The sequence below is a fragment of the Poeciliopsis prolifica genome, unplaced genomic scaffold (assembly GCF_027474105.1).
Source record: "Poeciliopsis prolifica strain line A6 unplaced genomic scaffold, Auburn_PproV2 SCAFFOLD079, whole genome shotgun sequence".
Taxonomy (NCBI): domain Eukaryota; kingdom Metazoa; phylum Chordata; class Actinopteri; order Cyprinodontiformes; family Poeciliidae; genus Poeciliopsis; species Poeciliopsis prolifica.
The window spans coordinates 461,425-481,750 of NW_026562454.1; the positions used below are offsets into that span (position 1 = coordinate 461,425).

The 20,326-nt window shown below is 43.0% G+C and overlaps 1 protein-coding gene across 1 annotated transcript; it reads right to left on the bottom strand.

Annotated features, from left to right (window-relative positions):
- Positions 1-8,958: 8,958 nt before the first annotated feature.
- LOC129352699 (dynein axonemal assembly factor 11-like) lies at positions 8,959-20,326 on the bottom strand. The gene is given in 14 exon segments (XM_055021812.1): positions 8,959-9,173; positions 9,175-9,246; positions 9,974-10,059; positions 10,441-10,533; positions 11,159-11,228; positions 11,356-11,421; positions 11,544-11,621; positions 17,784-17,849; positions 17,851-17,919; positions 18,061-18,221; positions 18,427-18,599; positions 18,670-18,747; positions 19,739-19,906; positions 20,282-20,326. Coding segments are annotated over 14 exon segments (1,284 nt in total). The 5' UTR covers positions 20,292-20,326; the 3' UTR covers positions 8,959-9,079.

The following is a 20,326-nucleotide window of genomic DNA, read 5'->3' on the forward strand; positions in this document are numbered from 1 at the left end:
AAGAAGATGAGGAGGGAGGACCAGCCTTCATCAGCACCGGCGCCGACGTGGCGTGCGCGCACGCTCACAGGTGCGCGCACCCGCGCGGGGACGCGACTCACACCTTGATATTTGCGGTTCGGTTCGGTTCGGTTCTTCTCTTCAGTATGGTAGAAACGTGTGGATGCGCGCTCCCGAGAACATGCCACGCATAGTAACGTGCATGTGCGCGCGCTCTGAGGTAACATCTGTAGGGGAAATTAATATAATTAAAATTAATTAAAATTAATTAAAACATCCAGAACAGATCATGAAACCAGACAGTTGGTCCTTCAGTGAGAAACAGCAGAAACTCCTCAGAATTAAGGTTGAATCAGAACCTACAGAACCTGCAGAACCAGAACCAGAACCAGAACCTACAGAACCTACAAAACCTACAGAACCTACAGAACCAGAACCTACAGAACTAACCTACAGAACTAGAACCTGCAGAACCAGAACCTACAGAACCAGAACCTACAGAACCAGAACCTACAGAACTAGAACCTACAGAACCAGAACCTACAGAACTAGAACCTACAGAACCTGCAGAACCAGAACCTACAGAACCAGAACCTACAGAACTAGAACCTACAGAACCTACAGAACCAGAACCTACAGAACCAGAACCTACAGAACCAGAACCTACAGAACTAGAACCTACAGAACCTGCAGAACCAGAACCTACAGAACCAGAACCTACAGAACTAGAACCTACAGAACCTACAGAACCAGAACCTACAGAACTAGAACCTACAGAACCTACAAAACCTACAGAACTAGAACCTACAGAACCTGCAGAACCAGAACCTACAGAACCAGAACCTACAGAACTAGAACCTACAGAACCTGCAGAACCAGAACCTACAGATTTCCTTTAATTTTGCTGTTCAGCTCAAATGATTTTTAAAGAAATGAGAAAATGAATTATTTCTCCAGTCTGTTGCGTTTGCATGTATTATTTTTTGCATGTATTTTTTGCATGTATATTTTTCATTGAAAGTTTTGCTGCTTCAGTAGAACAACAACCAGCACAACGATGGTTTATTAAGTTTTTTACTATGTTTTTGTTTTTGTCTACAACAGTAAAAGTAAAATCCTCTTTTACTTCCTGGATTCATATTGTCTTTCATATTGACATTATGTATTTATTTTAATGTGATTTGTTGCAGTTTGTGTCTTTATGATGTTGTTTTAGTTGATTTTTTGAAACGTTCAGTGGCTTCATGAAGAAACTGTTGGGCCAAAAGAAAACAGATCATGACATTCAGTTTATTTTGAAAAAAGGTTTTATTGTAAAGATAAACTCTTTATCGATGACTTTTAGTTGCAACTAACATTCAAACCTTTTAGTGAAAATATTTTTGTTATTATTAATATTAATGAGTTGATGAAAGTCCATCTGCACTGTAAAAACACAAAGTATTTTCCTCTAGTTTCTGGTGCAAATATCTTAAATTACACATTAAATAAAAACAAAACTAACTTACAAGTAATTTCAAACTTTTCAGGAAGATATCAAATCTTGTTTTGAGTCATTAATTACTATTAATTCAGTTCCTGTCAGATTGTTTCCCTTCCAACATGTGAAAACATTTTCTCTGAAAAAGCTGCAGTTTGTCCAGGGGAATCCTAAAATAGATTGGTTTGACGTCTGTTTGCCCTTTAGCTACTTAAGCGCCGCCGGTCGCTGGATTTGACTAATCATCTGGATGAGAAGAAGACAGATCCGTAATTGAAAAAGCTGCTTCTGCTGTACAGGACGATCCGGTGAGTCACGGCGGCTCCGAATCGCCTCCCAGGGACAGATGGGATTCAGAGTCCGTCGCTTCTTATAGCTTCTCATAAAAATCAATCCTCCTGCTGGAGTTCAGCTTTTTTTAGACTTTACTGCAGCAAATTCTGCTCTCTTGTTAAATAAGTCCTTCAACTTCTTGTATCTGTTTGAAGTCTGGATAAATAACTGGAACATAAAATCTCCTGCAGATTTTTTTGTTCAGCACACAAGTAAAAATTCATCTTTATAAAATGAATGGTGATCTGGGTTCCTCTGCCAGTTAAATGCAGTGAGGCTGTTTGCAGCGTTCTGCAGTTTCACACTGTTTAATTATCCAATCAAATGTTTCGTTTGTGGCGCAAAAGAGACTGAAAAACATGCATCTCCGTTGCTAGAACTGGACAAAGAGAATCTTTTGTTCATTAGGTTACTGTATTTCTAAGCTAAATTAAAAATATTGAACTGAATTTCCAACTTTCCAAACTTACAAAATGTTTATATGACTTTAATTTTGAAAATATGCAGTTTAAGCATATTTTCCATATGTTCTGTGTTTTTTTTTCACTTTGTTGTTGATGTCATTTCCTAAGCAAATAGATCACAAAGCTAAAAATTGTTGCTAAAGTAATATGCTACTAAACGAGGTTAAGCTAAATGCTAAGTTTAGCTTAATGACAGCAGGAACCTTGAATTCAACAGTTCAATTAAATTCAAGTGATCGAGTGGTTAAGCAGATATAAATGCCCAAACTGACATTATAAGACTTAAACACATATTTTATTTATTTAGATGAAGCTTAAAGCATTTTATTTGTTATGCAACAAGTTCAGATGTGTTATTTTACACCTGTGTGGAAAACAAGCCAAAATGATTTAATTCTGCATAATGTATTCAGTCTGAAAACTACAACAAAATGCCAAAGCAGCAGATAAAATGCTAAAAGCTTGAGTCCAATTTTATCATAATTTCCATCGTTCATGTTGTGACTTTGGTTTTTCACGGCTGAGGAATACAGACTTCATTACACCAAACCAAAGTTCAAACCCAAAACAAATCAAAAGACGTTTGACTGTTTTTAGTGAAATGTGATTTATTTTTGAGTGGATGTTTTCCTGGCATGCTGCTGCTGCTGGGTGCAGGTTCTGTTTCCTGTGAGGAATCCTTCAGGGTCTCTGTCAGAGACCAGCTGGTGAATAATTGAAGGCATTTCAGCGCTGCGTTATGTCTGCATGATGTGGCCGACTCCTCGGCTGCCATGTTTTATTCATTCAGCTCATCCGACTCTCAGCGCAGCGTTAAAAGACGACTGCAGCAACACGAGGAGCAGCAGATGGGCGAGGAAATCCTCTCAGTGTGGACAGGAGTCAGGTTAACTGGAACAAGTTCAGATCTGGTTTCACAAGAAGATGGACGACTCAGCAGGTTGATGGCCACAAGCAAAGGATGCTGATGTTTAAGCTTGTTTAAAGTTGTTATTTTGGAAATATCACTGTTCATACTTTGGTAAAAGCCCAGAATGAATCTGACACTCCAGTTGTTAGCCTGAGCTAAGCTAGCTTTAAAAACCTTCAGCTCAAATCCAGCCCAGTCCTGCTGCAGATCCTCATTTAACTCTGAGTTTATTTAACTGACTTAAAGCTGCAGCCAGATGGTTGTTTATGTTACTGAAAAATGCGACAGCAATCAGACTCCTGCTAATGGTTTATACATGCTAGCATGCTAATTAGTGTGCTAATTAGCATGTATGACATTTTCTGTATTGTATTATGTTTGGGTAAACTTTAATGTATTTTTAAAAATAGTGTTTGCTTCATTAATTTAATATAGTTTGTCTGTATTTGATTATTTATTGGTTTTTATAGAAGTTTTTATACCAAGAGATTTGGTCTAATCTAAGATTCTGTGATTTGTTCAGCTAGAAAACATCATTGAACCACATGTAGCTGCACTGGAAGTTCATTTTGATCTAAATATGATTTACAAGTTTCATCACATTAGAATTAATAAAATCTGATGGACTGTTCAGGCTTAATTATGTAGAAAGTATATTAAAAATCATTTTCTTGGTTTACAGATGTGATTCCAGACATGAGATTATAAATTAAAGGTAGAAACAAACAGATTGAATTTGGTCTTGACCTTCAGATGATCGGTGGATTTTCCTGGTGAATCTGACGGCGGAGCCAACATCGACGTAAAAATGAATCAAACTGAGTGCATGTCGTCTTCTGCAGGACTGACAGATCTGACGATTCAGCAGAAACAGCAAAACAAACATCAATGTGACACCGAGGGGCGTAAAACACGACGGGACCTCAGAGCGGCGCCAGGTTCACACACACACCTGATCCTGGGACCAGAACCCAGAAGGTTCCAGGAGATTCATGGCTTCGATCTGAAGGAGGATCAGTTTGACTTTCAGATCAAATATTTCAGACTTTCACTGTTATTGATCTCATTTTTTTCATGTTCTATCAGAGCTCAGACTGCACCAAAAAAGCCAGAAACCATCTGAAGCAGGAAGGAAATTGGATAATTTCCTCATAAATAAAGAGAAACAGACAGAAGGTGATGCGTCCGGCTCACAGTGTTTTCTCCAACCAGCTGCTCAGTTTTTCCGTTTTCCTGACGGTCCTAATGTTTATGGATTGGTCAACATTGATTTTCCATTTTCTCCCAGTTTCAACATTGCCATCTTTCTCTTCACAGACAGTTTCTGCTCTCAGTGTTTGTAACAATAAATGCAGCTGGAAGTGAGCAAACATGCTGCTGTAGCTTTTGTTCAGTTGTTATTGATGGACGCAGCAGAAAACCAATGAAACCTGCAGGTGTTTCAACGTTTCAGATCTGAAATAAAGGCTGGCAGGATGCACAAATACTTCCATCTTAAACTTCAATCTGAGGGGATTTACTCAGCATGAATTCAGTTTTCATAACCGCTGCTATCAGAACAATTTGACCCACTTCACTGGAGAACTTCCTGTTTTGGATTTTGAACTAGAAGATGTGAACAGTTGAGTCAGGAGTCCATCCAGTGTGCTAACATAACCAGAAATATTAATATTAGGTATGTTAATATGCTACTATTAGTGTGCTATTGTTTGTATTAGCAAACAGCTGGGAAACAATGCTAATGTCAGTGTGCTAATTGTTGGTTAGCATGGAAACAGGCTGATACTGTTAGCATGAAATGTTACATGCTAACGTCTGTTTTTGCATAATTTCAGACCATTAATATTAACCAACTGTTATGTGTGTTAATTTCTGTACTAGCCTTAAAACATTAGCATAAAAATATTTGTGATAGACATTACTGAATCCTTAGTATGCTAATGGAGCCATTAGCATCAAAATGTTAGCCATAGCATCTGAATGCTACTCTTTGCATGAAAACATTAGCATGCTAATCAGAACGCTAGGATGCTAATGTGCTTTGTGTTTCACTTGAAACTTTGAATTTCAGAATGCTAAGCTAACTGCTACAGCTAGCTGTAAAAGCAACAGCAGGGCTTACTGTAGGCTTACTGACGTTTTGCTGCGGCAGCATAAAAACGAAGGCAGGAGTCTGATTCCTCCTGTGATTGGTTGCTGCTGCAGAGGAAACCCTGCATCTGTCCTTGGCTGCAGCTCGGGACACAAAGATGGAGACAGAGCGGGTTCCTGTGAGGAGCTGAAGGCAGGTTAAATTATTCATCTCACAGAGACGCAGGGAAGAAAACAGCAGAAAATAAAACAGGAAGCTGGACAAAGATTAGGACTGAGGAATACTTACAGATCTGGAAGCGTCACCTCACTGTGAGCGCAGCAGTAATCAAAGACTTGGATCACATCTTCAGGAGCCATCATCTGTTCACGGCTCCATAATCAATAACTTTGAGTCCATATTAACGTGTCTGTTGGGCCTTTCCAACCTGCTGGATGATTGTAGAAACAACCAGACATTCAGCCTGAATTATACATTCAGCTGGAGGGTTTTTCATGTGGAAAAGAAGCTGGAAAACGTTAGCGTCCGGCGTCAGACTGAAGCAAAAAACACCCAGCAGCGCCGAAGAACTGGGTCACTGAGAAAAACCATCATATGAGGACGGGAAGAAAATCAACCATTCAAACCATTCAAACCAGTCTGACCACAAAAAACAGTCAGTCAGGATGAGCAAAGCACTCTGAGCCATTAACCCTGACATAATGGTCCCAGTGCGACAGTAAATACCAGTTAAATCAGCTGTTAAATCGGCTGTTAAATAGCCCTGATGATGGTTTCTAAGCTGCTTCCAGACAATTTTAATGAAGAATTTACAGATTTTAAACAGTTCAAATATTTTTAAAACAGAGACGCAACAATGATGCTGATTCACATCAGAAGAAACACAAGATTAGATTAAATCTGCTTTAAAGGTGGATATCAGGGAAAAAATAGACCATATACAGCAGAAATACAGATTTAAATGACTGAAATGAAGCAAAACCCAAAATGTATTTACATCTCTAGAAACAGATTACAATAAAATTATTCAGACTGATTTGTTTTTAAAACATTTTCTCAGTGCTGCGAACAGATCAGCAGAATTTTCTGCTTCTGTTCTGAGATCAGATGAAGTGTTACTGACGGAGTTCCTCAGGGCGCACACTCGGTCCTCCGCTGCTCTGTTCTCATTTGGTGCAGTCGTTAGAGAGACGATCCGTCTACAGCTGAAGGAAAAGTCTTTAATCTGATTGTAATTTTCCAGGGTTTGATTCTTGTTCATTTTTTTTAAACAATTCTCTACAGATTATATAATTTTATATTCATCCATCCAACTCAACCTTGGAAACATTAAAGTTATCTAATTTAACACCAACATCAAATCCTTAACATCCATAAATTATTTAAAATTTTAATCAGTGCAATAGGAGTTAGTTTGAAAGATTTTACATTTTTGAGGCAATGGACTCATTTTATGTTGACTTATTTTTATTTTAGATGTGATGTATAAAATATGACTATATTCGGACATTCAACTGAAAAACAAGTTTTATGCCCTGATGATCTCAGGATAATCTAGAAAAATGTTTATATTTTAAATTTAGATCATAATCGTATATCTGGCAATAGAATGTAAAAATAAATGGCCTATTCAAAGTCAAAACTGTCTTTGTTTATCTGAATTTCAGGAACCGACAGCTGATGTTTTCCATGAGCGGTAAACTTTATTTGCATGAAGCAGATTTTATTTCCGAGTTTATTTCCACTCAGTTCTGATAAAAGTGATGAGCAACACTTTTTCTTTGCCTATAAATAAACTTCATTTTGAAAAGCTGTGGAAGTGGAAGTGCCCACTGAGTTACTGCCCAGCCGGCTCAGATCCGGGGATTTATTACCAATAAATCAGAAACCTGCAGCCAGCAAAGACCTGATGGGTTATCAGTTATGGACTCATTTCTGGGTTACAATAAAGATGTTTCCCAGTGAAACTGGAGAAATGAACGACCATTCAGGCTCCAGGCTCCTTCCATGAGTTTTGATGCACTTGCAGGTTGCAGTAAAGACAAACATCCTGCTGTACGACGCAAACAGCTCAGTCCAAATATAGCCTGGATAATAAAAGAGTGAATCCGTCAGGAAGGCAGAACGATTCCTGCAGGCGTGCAGAGGAGGAAGAGGAGGGCGAGGAAGAGGAGGGCGACCTCGGAGCTTTTTAAGGTGACAACTCAAGAGGAAAGTGAAAACTCAGGAGAGTTCAGCCGAGATTCAAGGAGAGAAGAGCCAGATGAAGAATAAGTTTATGTCCTCTGGGCAGAGAGCAGCTTCTGATCAAAGTCTGGCAGAGGATCCGAATCACAACACAACGTTTGCCTGAAGCCACAAACCAAACAAAAAACAGCCACAGCTCATCGATCTTCCTTCAGCTGCAGCTTAAAAGCAGCACAAAAAGAGAACAAGTCAGGATTTTAGTAGACGATGAATTAATGAGAGGAATATGTTCACTTAAAAAAGAAACAAACTAACTTTAGTCGACCAGCAGCAATTAAACATCCATCAACAAAGGTCAGGTCTGAGAGGCTACGCTAACTGCTAACAACACATAATCACCACTCAAGCTAATTGCTGCGCTAACAGCAAAATCAACAATTAAGTTATTAATTAATCTAACTGCTTCCCTACTTATTAAGCTAATGCTAACCACTGATGAGTCAGTCACTCAGAGCATGGAAAGAGCTTTACAGGAAGATAACTGGACTTTAGTTATATGAAAACATTTCAGCCTCATTAGTGACTGAACTAAAGACAACTTCATTCAATCTCTAGATTGACCTTTGACCTAACAGTCAGGGTAGCACTCAGACGACTGGCCATAAGCATGAAGCTAACTCAATCATTTTAAGAAACAGTCTTGCTAAGATAAGCTACACATAAGCTAACAGCTCTCTCAACACTGAAAACAGTGAAGCTCGCTAACTAATTAGCAAGCTAACAGAATTAAAGCTGAGCTAAAATTTCACAAATAGTCAAGCTAATGCTAACATTAATGCAAACAGTTGCATGAAGAGTTGATAGTCAAAGAAACATTGAACAGTGAGACAACAATCACACAGTAAACAGTCTCAGCTAACATGCTACAGAGCTAACAGCTTCTCTATTTAAAGTAAAGCTAACAGCTGGGCACTTCAAGTTGGTTTGCTAGCCGCTAATAAAACCCAAAAGAAAAAGAAGCTAACAAGGAGGCTGACGAGCCGCTGACAGAGAAAAGCTCAGCAATCATGAGAGCAGAACAGGAACGTCAGCGTTCAGTTCGCACACCTTGTTCCTCTGAGGGAGGAGAAACTCATTTAACACTTGATCTGTGCAGAGAAATGAAATGATGGCGGCGACACACTGAAAAGCTGCAGAAACAGGCTGGCAGCTTCCTCATCAGATTGATTCTCAATCAGAGATCAATAACACTGAAATCCTCTACAATATCAAAACCCCAGTTAAAGAATCTGTCACAAATGATGAAACTGCTATACTGTAACAGTTCCATGTGTTTCACAAATTACAGCAGATTGAAGTTATATTTTTCTGTTTTTGTCTGTCGAGGTGATAAATCCTGTTTGGTCTTAATATTTAAACATATATTTGGATTCTGTTCTTTAAGATGAAGAAAAACAATTTTAAAAAAAATAAAACATCAAAAACTGCCCAGAATAAAATCTTTTTACTGAAATCAAAGTTTTTCTGAGGTTTTGTTACAAACGTTTGTTTTGCTGTAAAACAATTAAAATGATTTAGCCCAGATTTGCCTTTGCATCATTTGTTTTAAACATTTAAATGAGTGGAGGAACCTCTGGGTCGTCCATGAACTCTTCAGGGGGTTCTGCTGCCGGTTTGTCCTGGAGGTCGTCTGTGTTGCTCCGCTGACACGATGTTGGCGATATCCACAGATTTACGTTTACTGGGATCAACTTCCAGCCTCTCAGGAACTTTATCTCTCCTGAAAACAGAGAAATGTGGTTGAAACTGAGTTTGGATGCATTTCACTCTTTAAATATCAGAGCTTCATGTTTTAATTGTGTTTCTTTCTTTTTCCCACATGGAGCTGTAAACTAAAGCCGCAGGAAGCAGAGATCAGGCTGAGAAGCAGGACAAGCTGCTGACTTTGCTCTCGTTGGGTTCTGTGTGCAGCAAGCGGCAGCAGAACCTTTTCGCTGCCTGCCGGTTTATTAAGAGGGGAATTGGGCTTCCAGAGGACAAAACGCCCGACTCAGAAACGCTGCTGCAGGAAAACCACGGCCTGCTGGACCGGGATGAAGCTGAAGCCTCTTCCTGAAACCAGGAACTCTGCAGCTTTCGGGTCAGAACCGCAGGTTGTGACTGAGGTTCTCCTGAACGTCCCGTAAACCACAGAAGAAGAGTGGTGGAGGTGTCGTCGCTGCAGCTTTGGTAATGAGGATGTAATTGAGTTCTGATTGGACGGGCCGGTTCTGGTCAGTGTCTGGTGATCCGTCGGGTTTTGAGGAATCTGATTGCAAGATCATCAGCTTCAGATCAGAACCAGACAGAGACGGTCGATGCTGAACTACTTCCTGTTCTGAACTGATGAGTCATGGGTCATGACTTTGGACCTCCTCCGGCCTCCAGGTTCTGTAGGCCGGAGGTTAAAGTAAAAGTACCGTCCTGGAGTTCAGTGCTCCGGTTTGGGTTCCGGGTCTTGGTCCTACCTGCTCCGTTCCTCTGCTGAGCTGCGACCCGGAGCGTCTCGGCGCTGGCGAGGAACCGGCCTCTTCACTCTGAGTTCACCGTTGGCCTGAGGGAGAGGTCAGAAGTCAGAGAGCCGGTCCGGTTCGGCGTCGTTTGAACAGCGAATCTGAGATGCTGATTTACTGATTTACCAATAAAAAGCTGATCGATACGACAAGCAACAACAGAATCAAGCGATTTAAAGAAAAAACATTTTCTATCCAAACTGTTTGTTTTGTTTTTAGCATCTTGTTGAATTTGGACAGAATTTAAAGAGAAAATCAAAAAAGAAACAAAATTGAAACTGAAAAACAAAAAGATTGAAACTAAAATTTGACTTTGAACCAAAAGTTCAAAACTATTTCAGATGCAACTTTTTTCTTATGAGGAAATTTTATGGCCCTAATTTTGCCCCGTAGTGCACAGAACCAGAGCCAGCAGTACCGACCCGGGGCATGGTCAGAACCAGGTGTCCGGTGGTCTGGGAGCGCCGGGCCGTGGAGCTGTCGGGCTTCACCTCCGCAGGAACCACCTGGAACATCTGCAAGGTGAATCATTCAGAACCGTAATCAGTGAGATTAATGCAGTGACCCGGTCCTGGCGCCGACCCGGTCCTGGCGCCGACCCGGTCCTGGCGCCGACCCGGTCCTGGCGCCAACCCGGTCCTGGTCGCAGCCTGAAGCATCGCATCATGAAGCATCGCATCATGAAGCATCGCAGCCTGAAGCATCGCAGCCTGAAGCATCGCAGCCTGAAGCATCGCATCATGAAGCATCGCAGCCTGAAGCATCGCAGCCTGAAGCATCGCAGCCTGAAGCATCGCAGCCTGAAGCATCGCAGCCTGAAGCATCTCAGCAGGACGACTCCTGGCATGAAACATCGATCCCTGCGCTGAGGAAACGTTTGCCGCTGCAGGCTCTCCTGCTCCTGGGATGACCATCCAGATGTTTGATGAGTCTGACTGAGGCGTCAGCAGCAGATTAAAGCGCTGCAGGTTTATGACATCATAAACCTGAGACGCTCTGCAGCAGAAATAAACAAACTCAGCTGAACAAGGCAAAGAAATCACTTTAATCTGGTTCCTCTGCAGATAGCAGACATACTGAGATGGAGTGAAGACTGCCCTCTGTTTCAGTCTTCATGTGAAAAGTGTTTGGTCTCAGTACCTTTCCTTTGACGCTGACTCTGGCGTAGGTCGGCTGGACGTCCACGTCCATCAGGGAGGTGTCCATGTGTCTGAGGAGGACAGTTCATCCTGTTTCTAATCCATCGAATGTTTTTATACATTTTCCCCAAAAGATCAAAAAGAATAAAACTGGGAATGAAAACCAGTTTAAATATGGCAGCTGCCAGCAGGTCTCACCTGTAAACGGCCAGGTCCAAAACCACAGCGTTGCTTTCTTCATCCTCCGCCAGAGAAAAGGCCAACCTGACACACAAAATCAGAAACCCCACGCAGGGCTGCAGGTCAAGGTCACGTCAGAGCTGATCTAGAATGTAGCAGAACAGAAATCTGGATCCTGTCAAAGCACCAGAGGCTGGTTTTCTCACTTGGGTTCGTTGATGTTCATGACTCGTCCGTCAGCGGTGATCAGAGTCCTGGGAGGTTTGCTCTTCTTCTCTGGTTCCCTGCAGAGACACAGAACCACATCCAGACAAACGGATGACGGAACCATCAGGTCCAGAATCATGGCGTCTGAAGGGGGCCGCCATGTTTTCATCTGAAAGGTCTCCAAAGTGGGCGGAGCCAAGATACGCAGACACCAACTTCTGACACCAGGGGGCGTGGTTCAAGCTGGAGCCAATAGGAAAATTTAACTGCAGTAGCAAACTTTGGTCCATAGAGGGCAGCATTGCGATGATCTCAGGTAAAAATATTTAAGAATTAAATCAAATTTACACTAAAATGTCACAAATTGAACAGAAACATAAATATAGCACAGTTAAGGGCCAGTTTAGACAGTTTATCTCCAAAACAAAGTTTATGTTGGGTTCAGTCACTCAAAACCCAACATAGTCACATGAATCTAAAACCATCTTAAATCAGTCAGAGCATTGAAAACGGGTCATGCAGATATTACAACCTGCCTCTTTTGAACTTTAAAAAAGATGATTTTTGTCATTTTTTGTGCAATATTTGTTCAAAATGTAAATAACTTTATATTTAATATGACATTTTTATAAACTTTACAAAAACAAAAAAGAAATCTGAAAACAATTTAATCTCCAAAGTAATGCTACAAATCTACATTGTTTTGTTTTCATTTTTTATGTCTGGGTCTCGCAGGGTTAAATCTGCATAATCAGTTTTCCCTCCTGAAGCTGGATGAGAGTCAAAGTGTTTTGTCGGCCGTCGCTCCTTCAGCTGCGGCGAAACACGCTCCTCACGACCGTCCGTCCATCAGACCCCCGCCGCGCAGCAGATGGCTGCGTCTGTGTCTGGGCAGGTGAGCGTTTAGCGCTCTGCGGAGGTCATGACCTCTGGCCATGAGGAGCCTTCAGAGGAGTTCAGAGCCGCGGAGAAGAAGAACGAGCCGCCAGACTGAATATCAACTTGTTTTGTTGCATCGTTTTCTTTCTTCACACCCAATCGTCGCAATTTCATGCGTGTGAAATCAGGTGTACAGAAAATATCTTGTTAAATAACCTCCCAGTGGAACTGCAACTTTCTCAACAAAGATGGTAAAACGTTTTTACATCAACTCCTATATCTCATTAAAAAGTTGGAGTTAGTTTTGTCTTATTTCAAGTGTTCTAAGATACTTGCACCAGAAATTAGACCAAAATCCTACGTAAATCCTGAACAAATGCTGCAAGTTTTGAACTTTGTGGAGGTGGAGTTTATGACTATTAAAGCTGTGAAATGAGATTTGACTGAATCCAGACCAAATGAGCATCCTCATCCGTGTCTTTCTGTCCATGCAGCAGCTTCTCTCTGCTGTTCACAAGGTGACATTGTGGCTCTGCATCACGTCTTCCTCAGATGGGTGAGAAGAGGCGTCTCAAACAGCCGAGTCATGCAGAAGTGACAGCTCTCTGCTGGCCTGAGTGGAGTCAGGAGAGGATGATCTCTTCAGACAGTTTCCAGTTAGCAACGAGCCGACGGGTCCGTCCTGGAAGCGAGTCCTCTGAAGACTCAACTCATCGGTTTACGTGACGTACAGCCGGGACCTTCCAGCTCAGGACAGAGGGAACCCCGGTAGCCCAGACACCAGGGCCGGAGGTCGGAGACCCTCAGGACCAAAGAATGGAGAGACCGCAGGACCAAAGACTGGAGATTAGAGACCGCAGGACCAAAGACTGGAGATTAGAGACCGCAGGACCAAAGACTGGAGATTAGAGACCGCAGGACCAAAGACTGGAGATTAGAGACCCGCAGGACCAAAGACTGGAGATTAGAGACCGCAGGACCAAAGACTGGAGATTAGAGACCGCAGGACCAAAGACTGGAGATTAGAGACCGCAGGACCAAAGACTGGAGATTAGAGACCGCAGGACCAAAGACTGGAGATTAGAGACCCGCAGGACCAAAGACTGGAGATTAGAGACCGCAGGACCAAAGACTGGAGATTAGAGACCGCAGACCAAAGACTGGAGATTAGAGACCCGCAGGACCAAAGAGAGAGAGACCAAAGACTGGAGATTAGAGACCGCAGGACCAAAGACTAGGAGATTAGAGACCGCAGGACCAAAGACTGAGATTAGAGACCGCAGGACCAAAGACTGGAGATTAGAGACCGCAGGACCAAAGACTGGAGATTAGAGACCGCAGGACCAAAGACTGGAGATTAGAGACCGCAGGACCAAAGACTGGAGATCGGTCCTGGTCCTGGAGGAACCACTTGGCTCCGTCCCTGCTGGACACCTCTGGTTATTCACAAGCCGTAAGTGAACCGATGTGAGCGTTCAGCAGGGAGGCTGGTCAGGTCCCATCTGACCGAGGATGAGTTCATCCGGAGGCCAACAGTGCTCAGGCCGACTCTGCAGAGGTCCGAACACATCAACACGGACTCGAAGCAGAGCACACGATGCCTCAGAGGAACGGTTCATGCTAATCTCCACCTGCACCAGCTGACCCCATTAGTCAGGCTGAAGTGTCTTTGACCTCCAAGTGTCTTTGTGTTTCCAGTCTCAGCTCTGCAGAATCGTCTCCTGGTCGACCTTAAGCAGAAACAACCACAGGAGGACATTCATCTCTGCTGACATTCCTGTGACGCCACAGATGGATTCAGTGGTGCTTTCAGCTCTTTGGACTCTAAACGCTTTAACTTTTCAGAGTGTGAGTTAACTCCAACTGAAGCGCTAAACATTTGGAGGACTGATCAGAAAGTTGGACGACGCAGCGGTAACCCATCATCCTTCAGCCAAAGCTCGGCGGTTCTGCTGCTACAGGCGTCAGGGAAGCTGAAAGCTGTGAGTCAGCAGGAAACGTCTCAGTTTTGAAAACTGAGACTTTCTGAAGGCTCTGTGTGATGCAAACCAGTGGACATCCAGAGATAAACTGCACCACAGCGGATGCTTTCTGTGCCAGAAAACAACAAAAATTGAGCTATTTGACATTTTTTCTCTCCTCTGTCTGTTTGTGCTGACACTGTTTCCATCAGAGCCTAAATCTGAGCTCTGTGGTTTTGAACAACAAATAAACAGAAACATGAGAACCGAGTCAACCCTGCAGACTGACGGGAAATCATCCAGTTAGCGGTGGGACGGTCTGTTGGTTGGTCTGGAGGCGTTAAACACAGACGGCCCGGCCTGACCCGGAGAGTTTATGGATTTATAATCAGGCTGTAGACGTTTCCATCAGGTTTATCTGTGTGGCCTTTAATCGCAGCTGCAGCTTCGCCTCCACGGCTCGTTACAGAACAACAGAGTGACGCCCAGCAGGGCCGCACGACAACAGACCTTCAGAAAGGGACGGACGCAGCCTTTAACCCAGGAACCAGGCGACAGGATTACCAGTTCTACTGGTACCAGCTTCCTGTCCAGTTACACGCCTTCAGCATCATGTGGCATAAAATGCTCAGCAGTTCGGTGAATGATTTATCCTTTAATCATTTAATGGTTCAGTGGAGTTGATTCATGGGGTTATAAAGATTCACATCCACTGGCATGGATCCACAACCGGCCCAAAGGCGACGACACACCAGATGAGACCAGTTTAAATCACAGACACACCAGATGAGACCAGTTTAAATCACAGACACACCAGATGAGACCAGTTTAAATCACAGACAGACCAGATGAGACCAGTTTAAATCACAGACACACCAGATGAGACCAGTTTAAATCACAGACAGACCAGATGAGACCAGTTTAAATCACAGACACACCAGATGAGACCAGTTTAAATCACAGACACACCAGATGAGACCAGTTTAAATCACAGACACACCAGATGAGACCAGTTTAAATCACAGACACACCAGATGAGACCAGTTTAAATCACACACACAGATGAGACCAGTTAAATCACAGACACAGATGAGACCAGTTTAAACACAGACACAGATGAGACCAGTTTAAATCACAGACAGACCAGATGAGACCAGTTTAAATCACAGGTGTTGGTGGCGATGTGGTGCTTTCGTTGACTGGTTTGTGGATTTACGTCACTGGATGAGAGGGCAGTACCTGTGAGGGTCAAGAGGTCAGCGCAACCCAAGAGGAATAAACATTCGGAGGGATTTCTGAGACCCGTCTGGCCAAGAGTTCAGACTGACGGTGGAGCGACGGCCAGCGCTCCTTCCTGACCAGGCAGATCCGACTCTGCTGCCGGCTCTGTGAGTCTGTCAGTCGCAGCAGAGGACAGTTTTCTCTTCCTGCTGAAAGGTCGATGTTCCTCTCCACTCTCACCAGATGCTTAACCAGGATGATAAATTGCTGTAAAGTCAGAGAGATTGTCTGCTGCGTCCAGGAGCCGTGAATCTGAGGGTTTCCTCAAGTAGAAAACTTTGAATTATGAACTGAAGTTGAAGTTTTGTTTATGAACAATCCATCAGTGGAATAAATCCATCATAGGACCGAAATTACTTTCTGCAAAGTGCTATTATCTGTAGTCGTTGTTTTGGGTCGGAGTCATTGAACTGCGTTGTAACCAGATTGTGTTTGAGAGCAACAGAGAGAAGGAACACGATGAGAGGTCAAAGTTCAAATCTCAGGAAATTTAAACTCTGGAAAGAGATTCAGCTTCCAGGGAAACCGACTGATTTAATCAGACTTTGGGAGAACGGGGAGAATCAGCGGGATCCGTTCTGGATCAGCAGGATCCGTTCTGGATCAGCAGGATCCGTTCTGGATCAGCGGGATCCAGTCTGGATCAGCAGGATCCGTTCTGGATCAGCGGGATCCAGTCTGGATACTTCAAATAATCCAACATTTCACCTTTAAATCACCTCTAAACCCGTCGGTTCTGACCAGAACCTTCACCTCTAAACCGCCGGTTCTGTTCTGAATCCAGGCGTTCTGAGTCCCAGCGGGCCGCAGCAGAACTCCGGGTCCAGTTCTGTCCGTCCAGGACGGGTCCAGCGACTACATCCTGTCTTCCTGCTGACCCGGCGGGTCTCTGTTCGGTCCGACGTCACCAGAACACACTCTCAGAACAATCGGCCCGTTAAGCTGCTAATTAACCTGAGCGGACTCAGCAGCAGACGCTCTAATCTGCTCTGCTGACGTCAGATTAACGTCGGCCATCATGCCCAGGAAGGACGGGTCCGTGACGCTGCAGCATCCTGCTGCCAGGACCCAAAGATCCGTTCAGAGCAAAACATCAAATCTGCACAGAAACGCTCAACATGCTGAAAAGTTTTAATCCGTTTGCTTTTCATTTAGTTGTTTTTCTTCCTCTGATGAATCTCTGACTGACGGCTTCAGGGTGTGAAGGAAGGACTTTAAGGAATGAGTCCTAAATAAATGGATCAGAAAGATTCAGTCTTTCTTCTTCTGGTGCAGAATTAAGATGCAGGTTTCATGTCAGAGAAGAAGAAATGGGATAAAATGCAACGTGGGAGTTCAGACTGCAGACGCTTTGACAACTATAAGATACAATTTAGCTCCACGTATGGAAGCGGCTCAGACTCGACGTCTGCGGAGTGAAAAGAATCGGTCTTTCAGACTCGTGTGAAAAGTCGGATCTGGTCGCATTCGGCTGATTAATTATTATTTTGCCATCGAATTTGGTCAAATGTAAAAATGATGTGATCTGATTGAGACTCGCGTCCTGGAAGCAGTTTTTTGTGTTTACTCAGGTTTTTCTTCGTCTGATATTAAAATCTGAATAAATCCGAATCCAACACAAAACAGGAGAAATGTACCAGGAGGAAAGCTCATTAGTTGGGTTGGGAGGTACCAGCAGGTCTGGTTCTGCTTCTCTGGTTTGGGATCACAGGTCCAGATGTTTCTGCTGTCTGACTGAAGGTTGTTGAACTGGTACCAGTCGGCCTGGTACCACTGAACCAGTTTGAACTGGAGCTGAATCTGTTTTCATCTCTGCTTCCTTCCTGAAACGTTTCTCTGATTTTCCTCCAGGATGAAGAAAGTATGAAAAACTTTAGGAAGCGTCGTAACATCAGCTGCTCAGGTGGAGATAGAAACAGGTGCTTTAGTGACACCTTGTGGCCAAGATCCTAAACTACATCCACCAGACAAAATTTATATTTTGAGTTGTTGGATATTGGTTCCTGTTTAACGCCTGGTTTTCTATTAATATAGACATTTTAAACACTATGAAAATACATAATTAAATATGTAAATCTGTGTTTAAGATGTTTAGAGGATAAAATGGATGAAACTCACTTCCTGTCGGCGTTCTTCTTCTCCTCCAGGCGGCAGTGCGCCTCCAGCCGGGACTCGGGGTGAAGGGCAGGGCGTGTGCCAGAAGTCCTGCTCCTCCTCCTCGGCGCTCCGCAGGTTCTCCTTGTCATCCTGTGAGCTGAGGAGGAACACGCAGACATTCAGACCATCTGGGAAAGTTTGAACCAGGTTTGCTTTCAGCTCCAGATCCTGAATTTAAGGAGAAATATGATCAAAACTCTGTTCTTCTGATAGAAATAACTCCACTTGCTGAACTCACTCTGGTTTCCTCTCCTGGTCTCTCCGTGCAGCCTCCTCTTTCTGCTCCTCTCTCCTCCTCAGGTACTCCTGCTCCTGCTCTCTGACTCGCCTCCTCACCTGCTCCAGGCCCTGCGAGGCTCTGATCCGCTCCGACCGGCTGATCTCCGTCCCGTCCAGCCACTGGAGACAGACACACAGGAAAGGGGAGATCTGGATGCTAACGAGTTAGCTTCAGCTGCAAGTGCTGCCTTCAAATCTAGATTTAAGTCCCAAAAGGAATTTAAAAGTGATCTATTATGGATTAGATGCCAAAATGTGAATTTTGCGTAACAGGTCCTCTTTAAAATCCTGGTTTTGCTGAAGAAGTTTGAGGAAGTGCGGAGACCTTGAGCTGAGGCAGCGCCGCCACGACGTACTGCCGGTAGCCCTGGAACTCGGTGCAGGGGTTCCCCACCAGGAAGAGCTCCCTCAGGTGGGCGTTGTGCCGCAGCGACTCCACGCTGCTCAGCAGACCCACGAAGTTCACCGTCAGGTCCAGCTTCCGGAGGCTCTCGCAGCCTGAAGGCAGGAGCAAAATCAGAGTCTGCTTCTGAAAAGCGGGCCTGCCGGGTCGGCTCAGCGCGCACACCTTCCAGGTTTTCAATGACTTGGATGTTGTTCAAGGCCAGATTCAGATACTCCAGCTTCTTTAGGCGCCCCACGTTCTCTGCAATATCAGAAAAGCCTGAACTGTAAAAGATGAAACTATAAAAACTCCTCAGGAATTCAGTAACTGGAGCTCTATCACTGGTGAAACACTAAGAATCAGTCGCATCCAACAGAGAAGCAGAAAACATCCTGGTTCTGGGAACTGTGAATCGATTCAAAACAATCACATTTCATCTGCTTAAACTTTTGTAAAATAATATTTTTGAATGGTTGTTTGATATATTTTTATTTAAGAAAAGCCCAGGCTGCTAAGCTAAGCTAATATTTATTGAGTATTTTATGCACAAACTGCTTTGGTTTAAATATAATCTGACAGCATTAGTGAGTCACATAATTCAAACAGGATGTTTAAATTCGGTTTACTGTAGACTGTATTTTTATTTCTGAAATAAAAATAGTTTCTGGATCGATCCTAAAAGTCACATTTTAATTTCTTGCTGCTGAAAGATTCACGTCTCTGCTTCCCAATCATTTCTACCATAAATAATAACGTTCTGGTTTCCATACATTCACATTGACACAAATGCTTAAATTTGGGGATTTTAATGAGTCATTTGAAAGTTTATTTTTTAAGAGAATAAAAAAAAAATTAAATGATTTTTAAAACTGCGTCTCTGATCAAAAGTATTCACATCCTCACATGCATTTTTAAAGCTTCTTTGAGGGTTTCACCTTTTCCAGACACTTAAGTACCTATTCATGTAATTTTAACATAATTCTGGATGAATATTTGACCAATTAAATTATAATAACTCATCAGAATGGGTTCTGGAACTCACTAAGCAAACTGACATAAAACTTCCTTCCTCAGCTGAGAATTTTTGGGTCATTTTTACCATAAATAAATAATAAACTCCAGTTCTTTAGAATAATTTCTACTGCATGTTGCATAATTATCATTCCGCCCTGGAATGGTTAAATCAGTCGAAGCTCCAGATGATGCAGCATAAACCCCTCCTGGCTGTGTTTTCTGATGGACGTGTCGGTACCGATTCTGGGGATGAGGTTGTTCTGCAGGTAGAGGATCCTCAGCTCCCTGCACCACCTGTCCACATGCTGGATCCTCTCGATGTCCTGCTGGTGCAGAGAAACCTCCTCCAGGGTCAGGATCTCACAGTCGTTGTGCTCGGCCCTCCGCCGGATCAGCTCCTCTGTGACTGGATGGGAAAAACATGGAGATCACATGAACACAGGCCATTCTGGAGCATTTCTGAATGTTTAGGATTCAATGATTTTGTTCAGTCATGTCAACGGAATGAATTAATTCAACACAAGACTATTTTAAACCTTTAGAATATTATAATTAACTCATCACCATTCAAAGTTAATAGTAACAGTACAACTCCACTGGGCGGCTAAGCTAACTAGCATTTATTTTCCAGGAAGCGAAAACAAAATGTAAACACAAACTAATAAATTGAGATTTAAAGACAAATAGATTCTAACGTTTAAACACCAACAGTAAAATGTATCTTACAGTCGTTATTTGTTCGTTTTGATCATTTTTTCGGAACATTTGCCCCTAAACTTACTGAAAACCATCTGCGTCTCTGTCGTTGTGACGCGTTGCCGTGGAA